This window comes from Culex quinquefasciatus, chromosome 2, assembly GCF_015732765.1.
Source record: "Culex quinquefasciatus strain JHB chromosome 2, VPISU_Cqui_1.0_pri_paternal, whole genome shotgun sequence".
Lineage (NCBI taxonomy): Eukaryota > Metazoa > Arthropoda > Insecta > Diptera > Culicidae > Culex > Culex quinquefasciatus.
The window spans coordinates 176,211,396-176,230,739 of NC_051862.1; the positions used below are offsets into that span (position 1 = coordinate 176,211,396).

Below are 19,344 nucleotides of genomic sequence, written 5' to 3' on the forward strand. Positions count from 1 at the left end.
ACAACGTAACGTTTCGGGGAAAAGTATTTTCATAAATTCATGGTAATTTTGCCATATTACGGTGATGATGTATGAAGCATTTTATGATGTTTATTGTTTTAAAAAAAAATAAAATTAGGCTTGGAATTAAAAACCCATTTTTGATAACTTTTTTTATTTAAATGCAAAAAAAAAATTGACAGGACAACATTTTTCCGATGGATCAACTATGGTCCCCTTGGAACGAACTGTCAAGTATGGCCATTTCTGTCATGACGAGCCGCAAAGTTAATTTTTAAAAATTGATTTAAAAATCAACTTAAAATCCTTTACGGTCGTACAAAGTGTCATTGTACTCAGAAAATAAGCTTTATTGTTGTGAACAATAATATCACAAATCTTATCTTAATTTTAGGACCCAATTGAAATATTATGTATAACCAGCATTATTTACATTAAATCAGGCCTGCCCAACCTTTCTGGCTCAATTTTAACATTTTTGATCGTCAAAATTACAATTGCCCAATTTGATTTTTGAAGTAAAATGTAGAAATAAGGATTTAAATATTTTTTCAAACTTTTGGAAAAGTTATGTACACTGCACAGTGGTCCAGATCGCAAAATTAAGTGGAAAATGGATTTTCCGAAAAATGGTTAAGTTTTGGAGCTTTGGTGTCTTCAGAAGAGTTGTTGCATATGGAAAGGGGCAACTATTGGTTTGGTTGAAAATTAGGGTGGTTCACGATTAGGGTGATTTTCGAAATCTAACTTTACAGGAATATTTTTGGGAATTTTTTCGTCTTCTAGAAAGTTGACGGGCTTGCCAATTCAAGCAACTTTGTCGAAGACACCAACATTTTATCTCGTAATCTACGCCTTCTACGACCAAATTTATAGAAAGCATCTGAGCAAACCTTCAAAAATCAGTTTTTTTAACGTGGCAATTCAGGGTTAAGTTTTAGAGAAAAGTGATATTCGGAGCACTTTTAGAGCTCTAAAAAACAAACATTTTTATTATCTGACAAGTCAATTTGGACTTAAGGGTCAAAAGTTACAGCGATTTTAAGGTAAAAAAGATGCAAATTTAAAACTTAAATATCTCGAAAAGGCGCAAGCCAAATTTTAAGCACCAGGTTGCATTTGAAAGAGGAGATCCAGCACTACAAACGCTGAAAAAATCTCAGGGGTGTTTTTCTTTAAACTCGAGATATTTTCATTTGAAAAAGTCTAATTTTCAAGGGAAAACCTTATGGGACCACCCTAACGAATTTCGAAAATTGTCCAAATATATGTTTTTCCATGTAATTTTTCCCGCTGAATCTGAATCTGCCCTCAGATACATGGAAAAACATATGTTTGGACAATTTTCGAAATTCGTTAGGGTGGTCCCATAAGGTTTTCACTTGAAAATTAGACTTTTTCAAATGAAGATATCTCGAGTTTAACCCTCTACAACCCAACCCCGCCTCTAGACGGGCTTCGATTTAAAAAATCGCCAAAAATCCATTTTTCAACCAAATTTTGATCTTCAAAAAGCAATGGAAAGAAGAACTTTTAAAATTTTGGAAAATTTTAGGGTTGGAAGTTTGACTTGTTTTATGTGACTTTGCCAATGTTTTTAAAAATGTATTTTTTTTAGAGGTCAACTTTGGCTGTGTTTTTTACTAACATTTCCTATATTTTAAGTAAAAAGAAGTATGCAGTAATTTTTCTAGTGCGTAGAGGCATTTATTTACAATTTAAATGATAATGGTTTCATTTTATAGCAGAAAATGTGAAAAACATGCAAAAAATTGAAAAAGTTACTGTAAAAACATGAAAAAATTAGATAGGCAAAATGTAATGATAGGAGGTGGTAGAGTAGGCCAAATACTACCAAAAACAAACATAAACTAAACAAGATAAATGCAAATTAAAATACTAAAAATGAAACAAGAAAAACATAAAACAAGAGAAGTAAAGTTTTTCGTAGAACAAAAGTTGCTCAAAATGACCTCCTGAACACGGGAAAAATAAATATTTTCGAAAAAAAAATTTGGGCAGTAGAGGGTTAAAGAAAAACACCCCTGAGATTTTTTTTAGCGTTTGTAGTGCTGGATCTCCTCTTTCAAATGCAACCTTGTGCTTAAAATTTGACTTGCGCCTTTTTGAGATATTTAAGTTTTAAATTTGCATCTTTTTTACCTTAAAATCTCTGTAACTTTTGACCCTTAATTCCAAATTGACTTGTCAGATAATAAAAATGTTTGTTTTTTAGAGCTCTAAAAGTGCTCCGAATATCACTTTTCTCTAAAACTTAACCCTGAATTGCCACGTTAAAAAAACTGATTTTTGAAGGTTTGCTCTGATGCTTTCTATAAAGTTGGTCGTAGAAGGCGTAGATTACGAGATAAAATGTTGGTGTCTTCGACAAAGTTGCTTGGATTGGCAAGCCCGTCAACTTTCTAGAAGACGAAAAAAATCCCAAAAATATTCCTGTAAAGTTAGATTTCGAAAATCACCCTAATCGTGAACCACCCTAATTTTCAACCAAACCAAAAGTTGCCCCTTTCCATATGCAACAACTCTTCTGAAGACACCAAAGCTCCAAAACTTAACCATTTTTTGGAAAATCCATTTTCCACTTAATTTTGCGATCTGGACCACTGTGCACTGGTCATCTGAGAACCGATTCCATCAAATAAACCATGAAAAAATGAACAATTGTAATTTTGACGAACAAAAATGTGAAAATTGAGCCGAAAAGGTTGGCAGGCCTGCAGGATATCAATCCTTTATTTTAATTAATTCAATGAAACACTTGAAACGCCTTTTTCCAAGAAGCCATTATTTTTTTCCTTATAAAATGTGCAATACCGTCCCCGTACAAATTCGTTTGGAAAATAAATTTGATTAGGATGATCGAGTTTTCGTCCAGTCAATTATTTTATTACTATTTTATTATTATTTTTAAAATAATGGTTTCCAAGATTGTGCAAATTCAAATAACCATTAAAAATATAGTTTTAAATATTGATTGAACTCTGTGCTGTGCTCAATTCGTCCAATAAATTGCTCTGCAGTAAAAGTTCGCAAACCTCTAGCTTTTCACAGAATGGAATCCTTTCTCGAGCACGCCACCGAAAGTCAAAACCGAAAGCGTGTAACTCAATACGAACCGTTTACGCAAACAAGCATGCTCTTATTTGCTCAAGAACTGCTCTAAGGAGACCCCACACTTCGGAGCGAGTTTCCCGTTTCGACAGCTCAGCTCAGTCGTCGGTTTCACCCGTCAATCGCACGGTGGCTTGAGTAGGTGGGTACGGTAAAATCCAATTTTCCAAAAGAGAAACTTTTCCCTCAACGGGTTTCGACGGGGCCTTAAGACTCACCTTTCTTCCAGCTTCGAGATCCGCTGCTTCAGCTTGGCCTGACTCGCACTGTACTCGGCCAGCAGCCGGGCCAACCGGAGGTTCAGGTTCTCCACCGTCTGCTCCAGCTTGGCCACTCCGCTCTCCAGCGTGTCCTGCTGGTGCTGGGCGCCTGTTGATTGTTAATTAAATTTTCACTTTAATCACACGGGGTTGCGCCCTTTTTTGCCTTGATTTTCCTCCTGTTGAGTCTGTCTGTCTGACTTTTTTTTTGTTTTTGCTGCAATTTTCCTCTTTTCCCGCTGGAGGGACTACGAAAATCTCAACTCAAACAGAGAAAGAAGCAAAAACAAACCCCAGTCTGACCTGGACAATCTGGTCGGTACGTTATACGGTGTGTTTGTTTGATTATCCCCGGGAGGAAAATTAGGCATCCCTATGAACAGCAACTTACTTGCAAACACCGCCTCGTCCAGCAGGCCGTCCTTGCGCAATAATTGACATCCTCGCTCCGTCAGCGAGGCCCGGGCTTCCGGATAGTCGGCCAAAGTTTCCCACAGGTCACGTTTCGCCAGGCAGAACAGATCGGAGTAACCTGTCGGAGGGAGAGAGAAAATGAAGTAGGTACAGAGAGTGAGTGTGAGGGAGAGGAAGAGAAGTGAAATGATGGCCAATTACATGGCTTGGAAGCACCCGTGGGATGATGGCTAATGATCGGAGAACCAATGAAATGTATCAGTAATTTGACGGAGAAAGTGTTTGATGTTTAATCAACTTGGAATCCCAATAAATTATTGATTTCAATTTTTGTTTTTGTCTTATCGGGATTTTCCTCAGGCAAACTATTGCAAATTTCTTTTTATTTGCTGTTAACGATGAATTTCATTGATTTTATATTGATGCCCTTAAAAAAATTACAAGCAGTGGATTGCATATATTTTATATGCAAAAAAAATAAATATTGATGTTTATTGGATGTCAGCGTTCTTCATCAAAATAGTTTACTAAGCCTAAGAGAGATATTCGAAAGAGATCTAATCTCTCCTTACTTATGAACAAAAATTCAATTTCATGATAATTTATAGGCTTAGTGATTTTTCACGCTCGAAAATAGCAAATTTCACGGGGACCTCAATTTCAAAACACCGAATTTCACGCAAATTTCGCGGAACGTGAATAATGTTAAAATATCTCGGAAAATCTTATGTTTAAATCACAGAAACTACTTTTTATGCTTCATTCTATATTATTCTTCAATAAACTGACGTGAACGTGACAAAAAAAAAATCTCCTAATTATCGCAAGGATCCCATTTAGGACCTCTTATTTTCATCTTGTATGTAAACGACATTTCCTTCATTCTTAAAAAAATCAACGTACTTGTATATGCAGACGACATGAAATTGTATATGGAAATAGGAAATGCCAATGACAGTCATGTATTCCAAAACGAAATTAATCTTTTCTACACATGGTGTAGTAAAAGCCTACTCCAATTGAATGTAAAGAAATGTAATTCCATTGCCTTCAACAGAAAACATGAAACACCAAACATAACAGTATTATTAGGAAACCAACCAGTAGAAAAATGCAAAGTAGTACGTGATCTAGGTGTCATCCTAGACTCACAACTAACTTTTGTAGAACACTATAACACAATAATAAACAAGGCAAAAAGTACATTAGGCTTTATAAAGCGCTTTGCATGCAACTTCCAGGACCCGTATACTACACTAAATCCCCTAAATACGCTCCCCCCGATTGCGCCTCCCCCGTTTTGCGCCCCCCGAATTGCGCTCAAACCCCGAAATAACGCTTCCCCCAAATAACGCTCTAATTGGCGCAAATCGGGGGAGCGTTATTTCGGGGTTTTGGCGTAAAATGGGGTTTTCTTTTTTAATGTACTTTATTTACATATAAATGAAACATTTGTATAAGGGTCATCCACAAAACACGGATAAGGGGCCATCCACAAATCTGGGTATCCAAGAACTCTCGGAAGTCATGCCCTAGATATCTACTTGATCATCGAGGGTCTATATGGGTCTATTAACCATCGGTATAGCTTCAGGTAGCTTCAGTATACCACGATGGATACTCTTGGGTACGTTGGGTTGTTATGGGTCCTCCAGGAACTCCATGTAGTTATGACCTGATGATCTACCTGATCAACGGGGGTCTATATTGGTATATTAACCATCGGTATAGCGTCAGGTAGCTTCAGTGAACCACCATGGATACTCTGGGGTAGGTTGGATTGTTATGGGTCCTCCTGGAACTCTCGGAAGTTATGACCTGATGATCTACCTGATCAACGGGGTTCTATATGGGTGAATTAACCATCGGTATAGCTTCAGGTAGCTTCAGTAAACTACGATGGATACTCTGGGGTACGTTGGATTGTTATCGGTCCTCCAGGAACTCCAGGGAGTTATGACCTGATGATCTACCTGATCTACGGGGTCTATATTGGTATATTAACCATCGGTATAGCTTCAGGTAGCTTCAGTGAACCACCATGGATATTCTGGGGTACGTTGCATTGTTATGGGTCCTCCAGGAACTCCCGGGAGTTATGACCTGATGATCTACCTGATCAACAAGGGTTGGTCTATATGGGTCAAACAATCCAACTAACTCCAGAGCATCCATCGTGGTGCAGTGAAGCTACCTGAAGCTATACCGAGGATTTATACACCCATATAGACTCCGTTGATCAGGTAGATCATCAGGTCATAACTCCCGGGAGTTCCTGGAGGACCCATAACAATCCAACGTAGCCCAGAATATCCATGGTGGTTCACTGAAGCTACCTGAAGCTATACCGATGGGTAATTTATGCATATAGACCCCGTTGATCAGGTAGATCATCAGGTCATAACTCCCGGGAGTTCCTGGAGGACCCATAACAATCCAACGTAACCCCGAATATCCATCATGGTTCACTGGAGCTACCGGAAGCTATACCGATGGTTAATATACCAATATAGACCCCCGTTGATCAGGTAGATCATCAGGTCATAACTCCCGGGAGTTCCTGGAGGACCCATAACAATCAAACGTAGCCCAGAATATCCATGGTGGTTCACTGAAGCTACCTGAAGCTATACCGATGGGTAATTTATGCATATAGACCCCCGTTGATCAGGTAGATCATCAGGTCATAACTCCCGGGAGTTCCTGGAGGACCCATAACAATCCAACGTAGCCCAGAATATCCATGGTGGTTCACTGAAGCTACCTGAAGCTATACCGATGGGTAATTTATGCATATAGACCCCCGTTGATCAGGTAGATCATCAGGTCATAACTCCCGGGAGTTCCTGGAGGACCCATAACAATCCAACGTAACCCCGAATATCCATCGTGGTTCACTGGAGCTACCGGAAGCTATACCGATGGTTAATATACCAATATAGACACCCGTTGATCAGGTAGATCATCAGGTCATAACTCCCGGGAGTTCCTGGAGGACCCATAACAATCCAACGTACCCCAGAATATCCATGGTGGTTCACTGAAGCTACCTGAAGCTATACCGATGGGTAATTTATGCATATAGACCCCCGTTGATCAGGTAGATCATCAGGTCATAACTCCCGGGAGTTCCTGGAGGACCCATAACAATCCAACGTAACCCAGAATATCCATCGTGGTTCACTGGAGCTACCGGAAGCTATACCGATGGTTAATATACCAATATAGACACCCGTTGATCAGGTAGATCATCAGGTCATAACTCCCGGGAGTTCCTGGAGGACCCATAACAATCCAACGTACCCCAGAATATCCATGGTGGTTCACTGAAGCTACCTGAAGCTATACCGATGGGTAATTTATGCATATAGACCCCCGTTGATCAGGTAGATCATCAGGTCATAACTCCCGGGAGTTCCTGGAGGACCCATAACAATCCAACGTAACCCAGAATATCCATCGTGGTTCACTGGAGCTACCGGAAGCTATACCGATGGTTAATATACCAATATAGACACCCGTTGATCAGGTAGATCATCAGGTCATAACTCCCGGGAGTTCCTGGAGGACCCATAACAATCCAACGTACCCCAGAATATCCATGGTGGTTCACTGAAGCTACCTGAAGCTATACCGATGGGTAATTTATGCATATAGACCCCCGTTGATCAGGTAGATCATCAGGTCATAACTCCCGGGAGTTCCTGGAGGACCCATAACAATCCAACGTATCCCAGAATATCCATCGTGATTCACTGAAGCTACCTGAAGCTATACCGATGGTTAATTCACCCATATATACCCTCGTTGATCAGGTAGATCATTAGGCCATAACATCCGAGAGTTCCTGGAGGACCCATAACAATCCAACATGGCGAAGGGTATCCATCGTGGTTCACTGAAGCTACCTGAAGCTATACCAATGGTTAGTTCAACCATATAGATCCTCGATGATCAAGTAGATATCTAGGGCATGACTTCCGGGAGTTCTTGGATACCCAGATTTGTGGATGGTAACTTACCCGTGTTTTGTGGATGACCCCTGATATAATTATTTCATTTATTTGTAAATAAAGTACATTAAAAACGAAAACCCCATTTTACGCCAAAACCCCGAAATAACGCTCCCCCCGTTTGCGCTCAAACCCCGAAATAACGCTCCCCCGAATTGCGCTCTCCCCCGGTGTGCGCCCCCCCAAAAAGAGCGCACATGGGGGATTTAGTGTATTAAATTACTCTATATAACGTATGTCAGGCCACTCTTGGAATACTGTAGTATCGTCTGGAATCCATACTATGCCGTACACCAAGCACATATTGAATCTGTCCAAAAACAATTCTTACTGTACGCACTACGTAAACTTAACTGGACTGCATTTCCTCTCCCATCGTATGAAGCACGCTGCATGCTCATAAACATACAATCATTACAAGAACGTCGTAAATTTGCCATGATCTCTTTCATCAACGACATTATTTCTCAACGCATATTGCGCAATTCCCACTAACTTGGACTTCGCACTAATTTATTGCTATCGATCGCACTATTGCGACTTGTCAAATTAGCATGGAAAATTTAAAATTTCCTAGAAAATGATCAAAGCGAGCCGAGGTTACTCGCTTGTTTTTCAGCTGTCAATCGCAATTTTGAAGTGCGGAGTCCAGTTTGGTGGAAACTGCGACTGTAAATATAAATAAACAACAACTGGTTGCCTAGTTTTTCAAACTCTAGTTGTCAAAAGTGCGAGAGAAAAGTGCGGGCCAAATCCAACTTACAGTGCAAGGATCAATACAGTCACCAGCATTATTTTCAGAAATACGCAATAGTATTCATGAACCAAGCCGTACTCTTAGACATTCACCACTTTTTAGAATAACTGCATACACGACAAATTATTTAAAAAATTCGCCATTAAATCAAATGATGCGCTTTTATAATGAAAATTCACAGTACATACATTTCGACATGTCTAAACCGGAACTACGAAAAAATCTGTACAATAGAAATAATATCTAGTATGTAAGAAAATTGTAAGTAGTCTACATAAGCTTGACGAATAAACAATAATAATAATAATAAAAAAAAAAAAAAAAAAAAAACCGTCTGGTTTACGGATGGGCTCAATTTATATTTTGAAACAAAATGTAAGGCATGCGTATTCTCATTTATTGAATTGCTTTTTAAATATTCAACTAAAAAAGGTTAATAAGTTTTCGCTGATTTGCTTCTGTTTTATCAGTTTAAATTTTATTGAATTTCATATCAAATCAAGACTCAACAATTTTGTCCATCCAAAATATGTAAAATAGTTAAAATTTAGACCATTCAAAATAATTTTTAAGGTTTTCATCTCTCTTTTTAAAATACTAAATTTAAAAACCCAAGGGCAAAAATATTATAAATTGTTACGAAATCGAAATTTTTATTCAAAATAAGAACAGAAAACAAAAAACTTGTATTTTTAAACTTTCAAGGGAATTATTCACACAAATAATCAAATATTTTTAAAATAAAACAGGACTCAGAAAAAAAATCAGAAATATTTTAAAAAGGTGATTCCAAAGATTAAAAATACTCTTCATTTTATTTTCAATAAAACAAAGCTTGATTCTTTTAATTTCTTTTGAAATCATACATTTTAAATAAAATAGCAGTAAAATTTGTACTACAGCGAATTAAAATATTACTAAATTTAGTTAGTTTCTATAGAAACTGAAAATTTTAATAATTCTTCAAACGAAGACTAATGCAATTTACTTAAATAGTCTTTATGGTTGAATTATTTATTATGAAGACATTTGAAAAAAAATTGATTTGAGAAAATTGATACATTTCAAGAATTTTTCACCTTTCAGCGGAATCGTCAAAATTCACTAACTCTACTTATGGGAGAACTGTCATTTCTATCACTCGAATCCGGTGCTCTATTGAACCAGGATATTCACTCGCTTAATTCTACAGTAGTTCATAAGATTATTTTTATTACTTTTTGAGTTTGATGAATTATTTTTAGAAAAATCGTTACATTTTCACACAAACATAACATTTCACGGGATTTCGCGGAAAAAGCCAAATTTCGCGGATTTCACGCTGTCCGCGAAATCGTGAAATTTCACTAACCCTAATGATAATCTTTCATGATAATTGGAAGGATTTTTCTAAAACGTTATTTGGCACAGTAATAAGGCCGTTGCAAATATTTTCAAAAGAATTATGTCACCCCCTCCCTTTTTCTTCAAAATTGGTCTGAAAAATAAGGGGAAAAAATATATTTTTTCAAAAAACTTCAAAATTTTAATGAAAATAAAAGTCAAATCAAACACATTTTTCTGCATGGAGAATCATATTTAGCATGTTTGTGCTGGATTAAAAATATTTTAAATTTTTACAAAATTCCCATGCACAGCAACGCAAAAACTTTTTTTTTGCAAAAACATAAATGTTTGTCAATACTTAGAAATTTTGGAAACTAATGATTGCAAAACAACAACTGGACAGGTGTATAATGCATTTTAAAACCCTTTTTTCATTCAAATGTTAAAACTGTGGCTCGTAAATTCAATTTTTAAACTTCTTTTTGCCTCCCCCGGCGAAGCTGAGGCCTTTTGATGAGCTTCGATCTAAAAAATCTCCAAAAGTAATTTTCTTTTATATTTTTTTGCTTTTAAAAGCATTGCAAAGAAAAACACTAAGTTTTGTTTAAATAAAATGACGAGTTTGTTAATTAAACCAATTTAAGAGATTTTGGCAATGTTTGAAAATTTGATTTTACTAACTATTTAAATATTTTATACGTAAAGAGTAAAAAAAATACTTTTGGTGAATTTTTAGATCGAAGCTCATCAAAAGACGAGGATATGTTGTTAAGAGTAACATTCGTAAAAAGTATCAATAAATACTATAACTATCATAGATTTTATGTTGCTTCTAAAAGTCAGTATACTAACAATGAATTTATAGAAAAAATAGAATTATTTTATCATTTTCCGACCTAAACTGAAAAGTCAAACTTTTTTTAAGACGTCAGAATTGCCTTCATTTGAATTGAAACATTTAAAACATATAACAATTCAACTTACAAGCCTTTGTTTGAGTTTTGTCAATTTTTTTGGCTTTGTCCAAAGCATTAATCTTATTTAAGTATTAATTCAGGATCGAGTATCAATGGGTTTATCTCAACGAATAATGCATAAAAATAGGCACAGATGCTTAAAATAACCTAAAAATCGTTTTCCGCTTGTGGACCATGGGGTTATTTCTTCTGGGCACCCCAGTAAACACATTTATGATGTTGAGAAAACTCAAGATATATAACGCAATCCTTGACACATTTTACATACAAAAACTGTATGTTTTTCAGTTGTGGTATTACATAAATTGTCTGTTTTTTCTGGCGTAATAAAACTACCTAAATGTACAATTAAATTTGAGTAGTTGATTGAACTTAAAAATCCTTTTATTGAGATTTTTCCATTCAGCCGCCATATTGGACGCCATCTTGAATATCTCGGTTTCCTTTGAGAATCGAGAAAATCAACAGGCAGATTCGGATTCACGATTTGCTTCTTGACACGAAAAATGAGCACCTTTTTTGAATTCGTGCCTTGACTACTACTTTTAATCACTCAAGTTCTGAAAAGTTCATTAGGCTGTTACAAATATTTTTAATAGTTTTTTGCCTCTTCCCTTAAAAATCGACTCGAAAAATCAGGTGGCAAACAAAATGTTTTTAAAAACTTCTTTATTTCTAATAAATTTGAGTGTTATGAGCTGAAAACAATTTAATTCATTTAAAATTGAGTTCGCATATTGTTGAAACGAGCGGCTAAAGAGTGACGGGCACCAGTTTTCTGAGCTGAACGAAAAGAAACTTCCTTCCATTTTCCGTACGCTAAAAAGCTATATTTCCTTAATTAATAACAAATAAAGTTCACAAGATACAATTTACTCACAACTTCGGTGTCTTTTCACAGCTGGAACGGATTCTCGTTCCCAGCTGCGCCCGTGCTCCCGCTTGCTTCAGTTTGTTTTCAACTTCTGATTCTTGCCAAGCGACAGCACGGGCACCTGACAAAGCAACACAAACAAAGACGAATGACGTTGAACAGGGGGCTGCTTCGGACGCGCTCCGTCGCAACACTCCCCCCCGTAAAACTTCTTCCTTGCCAAAGCTGGAGTTTTACGCCTAGTCACCGCGGCGCGTCCTGAAGATGCTGTGCTGACCTTTGGAACTGCTGACGTCATCTGCAACTTGGAGCCGATGAGCACTCTTCGTTGCGGGGTCGTCTGTTGACCTCCGTCTCACACCCGTGCCCGACCACTTTTGGCTCTATTTATGGGCCACGGGTGATCACTTTGTCACAACCCCCTTTGCAAGTCCTTGCCTCACCGACTCCATTTTGTCACCTCGTTTCGACAGCCATTGCACCAGCCTTCAGTGATTGCAGCTCTTCAGCAACCGCTCCGGTCAAAAAGACGTCCTCGTGCCACTGTCGCCGCGCCTTTCCCGCTTCCGATCGTGGTCGTAGGCCCCCGAACTTCGGCCAGTCTTATCGAAGTTCTTTTTAGTGTTGAAACGAGCGGCTAAAGAGTGACGGGCACCAGTTTTCTGAGCTGAACGAAAAGAAACTTCCTTCCATTTTCCGTACGCTAAAAAGCTATATTTCCTTAATTAATAACAAATAAAGTTCACAAGATACAATTTACTCACAACTTCGGTGTCTTTTCACAGCTGGAACGGATTCTCGTTCCCAGCTGCGCCCGTGCTCCCGCTTGCTTCAGTTTGTTTTCAACTTCTGATTCTTGCCAAGCGACAGCACGGGCACCTGACAAAGCAACACAAACAAAGACGAATGACGTTGAACAGGGGGCTGCTTCGGACGCGCTCCGTCGCAACACATATGTTTTTGTTTTCGCCAAAAATATTATCTTTAAATCTTAGATTTTTTCGAAAACTAATGATTTCAAACCAAGTGTACTGCTGTAAAACAAAATTCCAGGCTGTTTTCATTAAAATCTTAAGATTCTGGCTTGTAATTTTTTTTAAGCCCGCCCCCGCGACCTCGACGGAAGCCCAGCGACAAAAACTTTGAGAAATATTTGCATCGGCCATTTCAATTCATTTTGATCAACTTTTCACAACGTCATCAAGCAAATAAAAATAAAAAGTTGAAATTAAGTTTATTTTTTTTTAATATTGCAAGAAAGCCGTTGAAAAATCTATTAAAATTATAACTGGCATTTAAAAAAAATTACGTTGTTTATTTTTCTCTGTTTATCGTTACTTCAATTACATTTTGTTGATTTGAAAGACATCTGTTCAAATAATTTTACTTTGTATAACACAAAACAAATGAATCCTTTGTACATCCAGGCATGCCGATCTTGAGAGATGGATAACAAACGATTTTTTGTTCTTTAAAACAGTATTCAACGATTGCACTTCGTTTCGCAATTTTCTAGTTCGCTCGCCGGCTTCAGTCTGACCACCGCTCGAAATGAAATTGCTTCTGATCGCTGTACTATTTTGTGCAATTTTAGCTCCAGCTCTGGCACGGGCAAACAACAATCAACTGCGCATTCTTATGGAAATGATGGGCCGTCAAATGGAGGAACAAGAAATGCAACGTGCCCAGCAAGAGCAGCAGCAACAGCAGAAAGTGGGGTTAAACTTTTTCGATGGATCTTTCGTACAAAATTCTGATTTGGAGACTGGAGTGGAATCCTTGAATGTTACCCAGGTTGATATGTTTAATTAAAGTTTTCAATAAATTTATGGAAGGTACACACAATTTAGATTAAGATTTTAATTTTGAAAGAAACTTCGATTACACTTACCGATCGACCTCACGTTGGCCGTCCGCCGATTGCCGGTCCGGTTGCCGGCAATCTCGAGCACGGAAACCTCGCCGAAGACCGAGCCGGCGCCCAGTGTTGCCAGCACCGTGACGCCGTCGTCCGCCACCACCGAGAGGCTGCCCCGCTTCACGATGTACATCTCCTTGCCGACGTCACCCTTCCGGCAGATGTAGTCCCCGGGGCTGAAGACCTGGTGTTGGACGGAGAAAGGAAAGGTTTGAAATTTGTCATGAAAACGAATTGTCAACAATCTAGTAAAAGATTTAGTTAAAAGTTATAATTCAAAACAATAAAATACAAAAACTGCTTTGAATCCTTACCTGCAGCTTCAGTTTCAGCACCAGTGCCTCCAGCAGGCCCGGCTCGCAGTCCTGGAAGATGCGCACCTGCCGCAGCGTGTCCATGTGCACCCGGATCGCGATTTCCGCCTTTAGCTTGTCCGGCAGGGCGGCCAGCACGCGTTCCTCGTCCAGGGCGCCACTTTGGGCCCACGTGTACGCGAACCATCGGATCACCTGGAGGGCAGAAGCAAGGAAAAGAAAGGATTGCCGGGCTAAGTTAATTTAGTGCACTAATTGATGCAGTCAAGAGAGAAATAAATTAGAAAATAATGAAAGTTTGTCCAAGGGCAGAGCGGAACACTTTGCGTGGAGTTCTGGTAAATGTTGAGCAAATTGGATATTTATTGCTTTCACTGGAAAAGCGGGTGCAATATTTCCTGATGGTGCTTGGGATTCAACTTGAATTTCATGCTTTGATTGGTTGTGGCTAAAACATTATTTCTGACTGAATCAACTTATAATTTGAAAATATTTTCCTCAATGAATACTTAAGAATTGAAAATCAGCGTTTAAAAATTGGAACTATTGTAATTTTAAGTGTTTTTTGGTAATGATTTGAAAAATTGTAAGTTACATAGTTACAGCTACAATTTTTTCCTCAATGGGTCACTCTCCGCCAACTCACACAGCAGTTTCCCCGACTCTTCTTCGATTTACGTGAAACTTTGATCTTAGGGGTAGTTTTTGGCCCTGCTCATAGGGACTTTTAAGTAAAATTGGACACCCGATTTAATGGCTTACTCAGAATTGTGGAAAAAGCGTATTTTTCATAGAAAAAAAAAAAAAATTTCGTTATTTGACTTTAAAAAAACTTTGGGACATGTCATTTAAAGGGAAATTCCATGTACTTTTAAAATATTCAATAACCCAGAAGGGTCGTTTTTCCATTTAAAACACAATTTTTCATTTGAATATTTCGTGTTTTTTAAAACTTTGGATGATATTATTTTTGAAATGTAACAATTATTAAGGGATTTGCTAATAGTCATCACGAGATATCGCGATTTTACAAAAAAAAAAAGTATCGATAAAGTTACTTTTTTTTGTTTCTCTTTGTTTCATCGTTCGTGTCTGTCACGGGTGACCTTGAACGGCTATGAACAACGACGAACAACTTTTTGTCGTAACGTCATTGTCTGCTCTACAACTTTATAGAACATTGTTACACTCTAAAAAATTACCCTGCAAAGATAGAAAAAAATCACAAAATTTTAAAATGAACAATTGTGTTCTAATTGAAAAAACGACCCTTCTGGATTATTGTAGATTCGAAAAGTACATTAAATTTCCCTTAAAATGACATGTCCCAAAAAAAATTACTGTCTAGTAATGCAAAATGGCAGATTTTTTAAAACTATTATGTAATAGATATAGGTCATCACTGAAATTTTAATAATATCGCAGTTTTAGTAAAAATAAGTTGATTTTTCCCGTTTTCGTCATTTTTTGTTCTTGCGCACAGCGCGTCGAAAACCCCAAATTTTATATTCAAAAAATCATTTCTCGGAATCCTATCTATGAACATTTCTCTTTTTTAAGTATGTTACATGAAATTGTCCAAGGAATCCGATAAAAATATTTTCAGACAAAGGCACTTAATTTTTTAAGTTTCATTCGACCTTTTCATATGTGAGGCTATATTTTTCGATCTTCAATTTATTTTTCATTTGCGTCGAAGACAACAAAAATTGGATGAAATGGGATTATCGCAAAAAAATAAGAAGATTGTAACTTTTGAATCTTGCACAACATCATTTTTGAATTTTTATTTCACAAATCTAGGATTGTGGTTTATTCAGGTGGTGATTAGGAATTTTTAGAAAAAAATAAGTTTACGGAAAATAAATTTCACGGATTTTATATTTTTTTAACATTTCAAAAAATCTAAAATTTGAAGATTTTTTGGCGGTACTGTACTTTCAAATTTTGCAAAAATCAAAAGAATTCCAAACTGATTTAAAATTTCTTACAATGATTAGAAATGCAGGAAAATGTTTGGCTACCTTTTGCCTTTCTCTTTGTTTCGTCGTCCGTGTCCGTCGCGGCTGACTATGAACGGCCATTCGTGATATTTATAAGCAAACTCCTTATGTTTATATATCATTTTTTTTGTAATTTTTCTACTGCTTTGTAGAACATTGTTGCACTCTTAAAAAATAACCCAGCAAAGCTAGAAAAAACACGAAATTTTAAAATGAAAAATTTTGCTCTAAATGAAAAAATGACCCTTCTGGGTCAATGTAGATTCGTAAAGTACATTAAATTTCCCATAAAATTACACGTTCCAAAAAATTTTTAAAGTCGAGTAACGGAAAATGGCAGAGTTTTTCAAACTTTTTCAGTGTTTTTTTTCTCGATGAAAATATGTTTTTCCGGAAACTTCTACCAAATTTCTATCTTTCCACCAAATTTCTATCTCATCACCGTTTCAGGCTGCAAATTACTGAAAAACACCTCTTTTTTCACACGTTTAAAAATTGAAGGGGTCGAACCACCCCTCCGTCACGAGGTATCAAAAAACGGAGCTCGGATTCGTGATCAGGGACAAAAGTTACCCCTTAGGACAAAATTTCACGCAAATAGAAGAGGGGTTGGGGCAACTGCTGTGTGAGTTGGCGGAGAATTACCCGTTTTGTTTAAAGTTAATTGTAACTTCACAACTTTTAGAATTTCTGAAGTTTTGTTTTGTTAAGTGAACCGAAAATTGCCATCTTTGTAGCTCCAGTGCAACACAGATGTTTCTATTTGGGACAAGAAACCAACCTTCCAAAATTAAACTGAAGAAATTTTAATAAAGTATTATTATCTGGAGAGAAATTTTAATCATGTAAAATGCACCGTTTTTCAGTCTTTTTTGTTGCGTTGAAAAATATTTTTTAAAGGAGTTTGTAAATTGGAATTCCCGTCCATCCGTGGAAAAAAAAGGTTTTCGAATAGCTGCATTTTTTTAGATTGTTTTACTGACCTTTGGTTTCTTAGACTTAGACTTAGTGATCTATATGAGGAATTGCTTATAAGAGATTTGCCAAGATGTCGATGCCTCTGTGCTCTCTTCATAGGAGTCCCAGCAAGCTTAGTACAAGGGAGCACAGAAGTATCGAATCGAGTTCAATTAAGGTTCATAGAGCATTATTAGGAAAAGATATATTTTTTGGAAAATGATCTTAATTTTTCAAAGACCTAATGAAAAATCAGTTAAAGTGTTGCATGATTTTTCAACGCACAAAATTTTAATCCAACTGCCCTCAACAGTTCATTTACCACACACCAGGGCCGTGCACAGGATTTTTGAAAGGGGAGGGTTTTCTCGAATGGGGCGCATGGGGTGCTTGTTTAGATTGCGAAAGGGCGCTAACAGTCAATCTTTACACGCGTTAATACGAAGTTTGAGCGAATTTGAGATTTTTGCGCAAATGAGAGTTTTGGCGTAAATCGGAAGAGGGATGGGCCGTTCACTTGTGGAGCGTAAAACGGGGGTTTAGTGAAGGAGTGTAGCAGTAATTGCTCAAAACAAGTTTTCATAAGTTTTCTTTTTTTAATATTAAGAGTAGTTCGTTACGATTTCGCAATTTTTTTCACGATTTTTAACTTTTCATTTTTTTGATTTGGATGAAACTATGCCACTCACTATGCATTCTCTATGTCAAAAGAAGCAATTTTGCATCATTCGTTTTTCTATACAAATGTCCATACAATTCTGGGGGCTGGTCATATTAAATTTATATGCAAATGAATGAATTTCTATATCTTGACAAGGGATTTTCTGATCGATTTGGTGTCTTGGGTAAAGCAAAAAATCCGATTTTTTATGTTTTAGGAGACTAAAAAAGACATCTTCGGAGCTTTAGTGATGGTGCAAAATCTGGTTTAGGAGATATGATTTTTTTGAAGAAAAAAAAACGAAAAAGTGGACAAAAATGATTGAAGCAATTTTGTTAACAAAATGTACCGTTTTCAGGTTAAAGCTAATTTTAGGACTGCATTTTCAATTTATTTTGGTTTCTTTTTATTTTAAAATAATACTTCTGGAATTTAAAGTACCCCTAAAAAATATTTTTGAAGAGCCAAGAAAATTTTGTACAATTTTCTCTCTGAAACTTTCAAATCGAGCAATTTGTTTCTGAGATACACAATCTCAAAGAAATCAAATCGATGAACTTGATTTTTCAAAGTGTTAACCCTTTGCTGCCCAAATTATTTCGATTTTTTTAATTTTTCCCTTGTCATTTTGAGCAACTTTTGTTCTACGAAAAACTTAACTTCTCTTGTTTTATGTTGTTTTTGTTTCATTTTTTGTTTTGATATTTGCATTTATCTTGTTTAGTTGATATTTGTTTTTGGTAGTATTTGGTCTATTCACCAAATTTGTCAAGTTTTTTACATCCAATTTTTCACTATTTTTTTGAATGTTTTTCATTTTTTTTACTCTAAAACAAACTATTATCATTTAAATTGTTAAAAAATGCTTAGATGTATACTGCCCATGATCGCATAAATGTCCCATATGCATTTTCATCGTTTTTGAGTTAATGTTGCAGTTTGGTTCAAAATCGTGTGCTCTTTCAGAAAAGCCTATAACATCCAGTACTTTGTTCTAGAAATCAGGAGGAAATCCAGTTTTTTCACGAAAACTTAACACGCAGCCTTATGTGAGCGACAAACTTCAAATGCGTTTTTCTCAGCTTGCTGTTTTTGCATATGGGACATTTATGCGAACATGGGCAGTATAGTCTGAGACAATAGAAAAAAAAAAGTACAGAAAATATTAGTGAAAACACAGCCAAGAAAAACAACCATTTTTTCAAACATTGGTAAAGTCATATAAAACTAGTCACACGTTCAACCCAAAAAAAATCCCAAATTTTAATAGTTCTTCTTTCCAATGCTTTTTAAAGGTCGAAAATTGGTTAAAAAATTGATTTTTGGCGAATTATTAGATCGATCCCCGTCTAGAGGTGGGGTTGGGTTGTAGCTGGATAAACTGAAAGTGTTCAACTGATCATAACTCGGAAACTACTGGTCCGATTTTCAATCGACTTTTCTTTGCAATCCCTATGTCAAAAGAAGCAATTTTGCATCATTTGTTTTTCCATACAAGTCTCCATACAATTTTGAGGGCTGGAATGGGTATGTAAACGTATGAAATTTTGTACCTTAGGACGGAATTTTCTGAAAATCTGAAAAATTAGATAAGAAACTTCATTTTTGGGTCAAACATTTGTAACAGACTTTTGAGTATAAAAAATGAAAAAAGATAATTTTGAATATATCTCTATCGATTCCTTGACTTTTCTGAAGAAACGTCCTAGAAAATCGAAAAAAGTAACAAAGTTGCTAC

The 19,344-nt window shown here is 36.6% G+C and overlaps 2 protein-coding genes and 1 long non-coding RNA gene across 4 annotated transcripts in view; 1 reads left to right on the forward strand and 2 right to left on the reverse strand.

Moving 5' to 3' along the window:
• LOC119766664 overlaps positions 1–13,582 on the forward strand; it is a 42,241-nt gene extending 28,659 nt beyond the window's left edge. Inside the window, exon 2 of the mRNA XM_038251833.1 lies at positions 13,348–13,582. Coding sequence (XP_038107761.1) covers positions 13,348–13,565 — 218 coding nt within the window. The 3' untranslated portion in view covers positions 13,566–13,582. The remainder of the gene's footprint in view (positions 1–13,347) is intronic.
• Positions 1–19,344, reverse strand: part of LOC6049130 (cyclic nucleotide-gated cation channel subunit A) — a 257,969-nt gene that overhangs the window by 13,448 nt on the left and 225,177 nt on the right. For both annotated transcript variants that reach the window (XM_038251828.1, XM_038251827.1), the window contains 4 exons: positions 13,986–14,180; positions 13,645–13,855; positions 3,784–3,924; positions 3,351–3,501 (listed from right to left, as the gene is read on the reverse strand). In XM_038251828.1, coding sequence (XP_038107756.1) covers positions 3,351–3,501; positions 3,784–3,924; positions 13,645–13,855; positions 13,986–14,180 — 698 coding nt within the window. The remainder of the gene's footprint in view (positions 1–3,350; positions 3,502–3,783; positions 3,925–13,644; positions 13,856–13,985; positions 14,181–19,344) is intronic.
• LOC119766666 lies at positions 11,631–12,697 on the reverse strand. The gene is made up of 3 exons (XR_005277039.1): positions 12,518–12,697; positions 11,760–12,464; positions 11,631–11,706 (listed from the first exon to the last, which is right to left on the reverse strand). It is a non-coding gene; the product is annotated as an uncharacterized LOC119766666 (long non-coding RNA).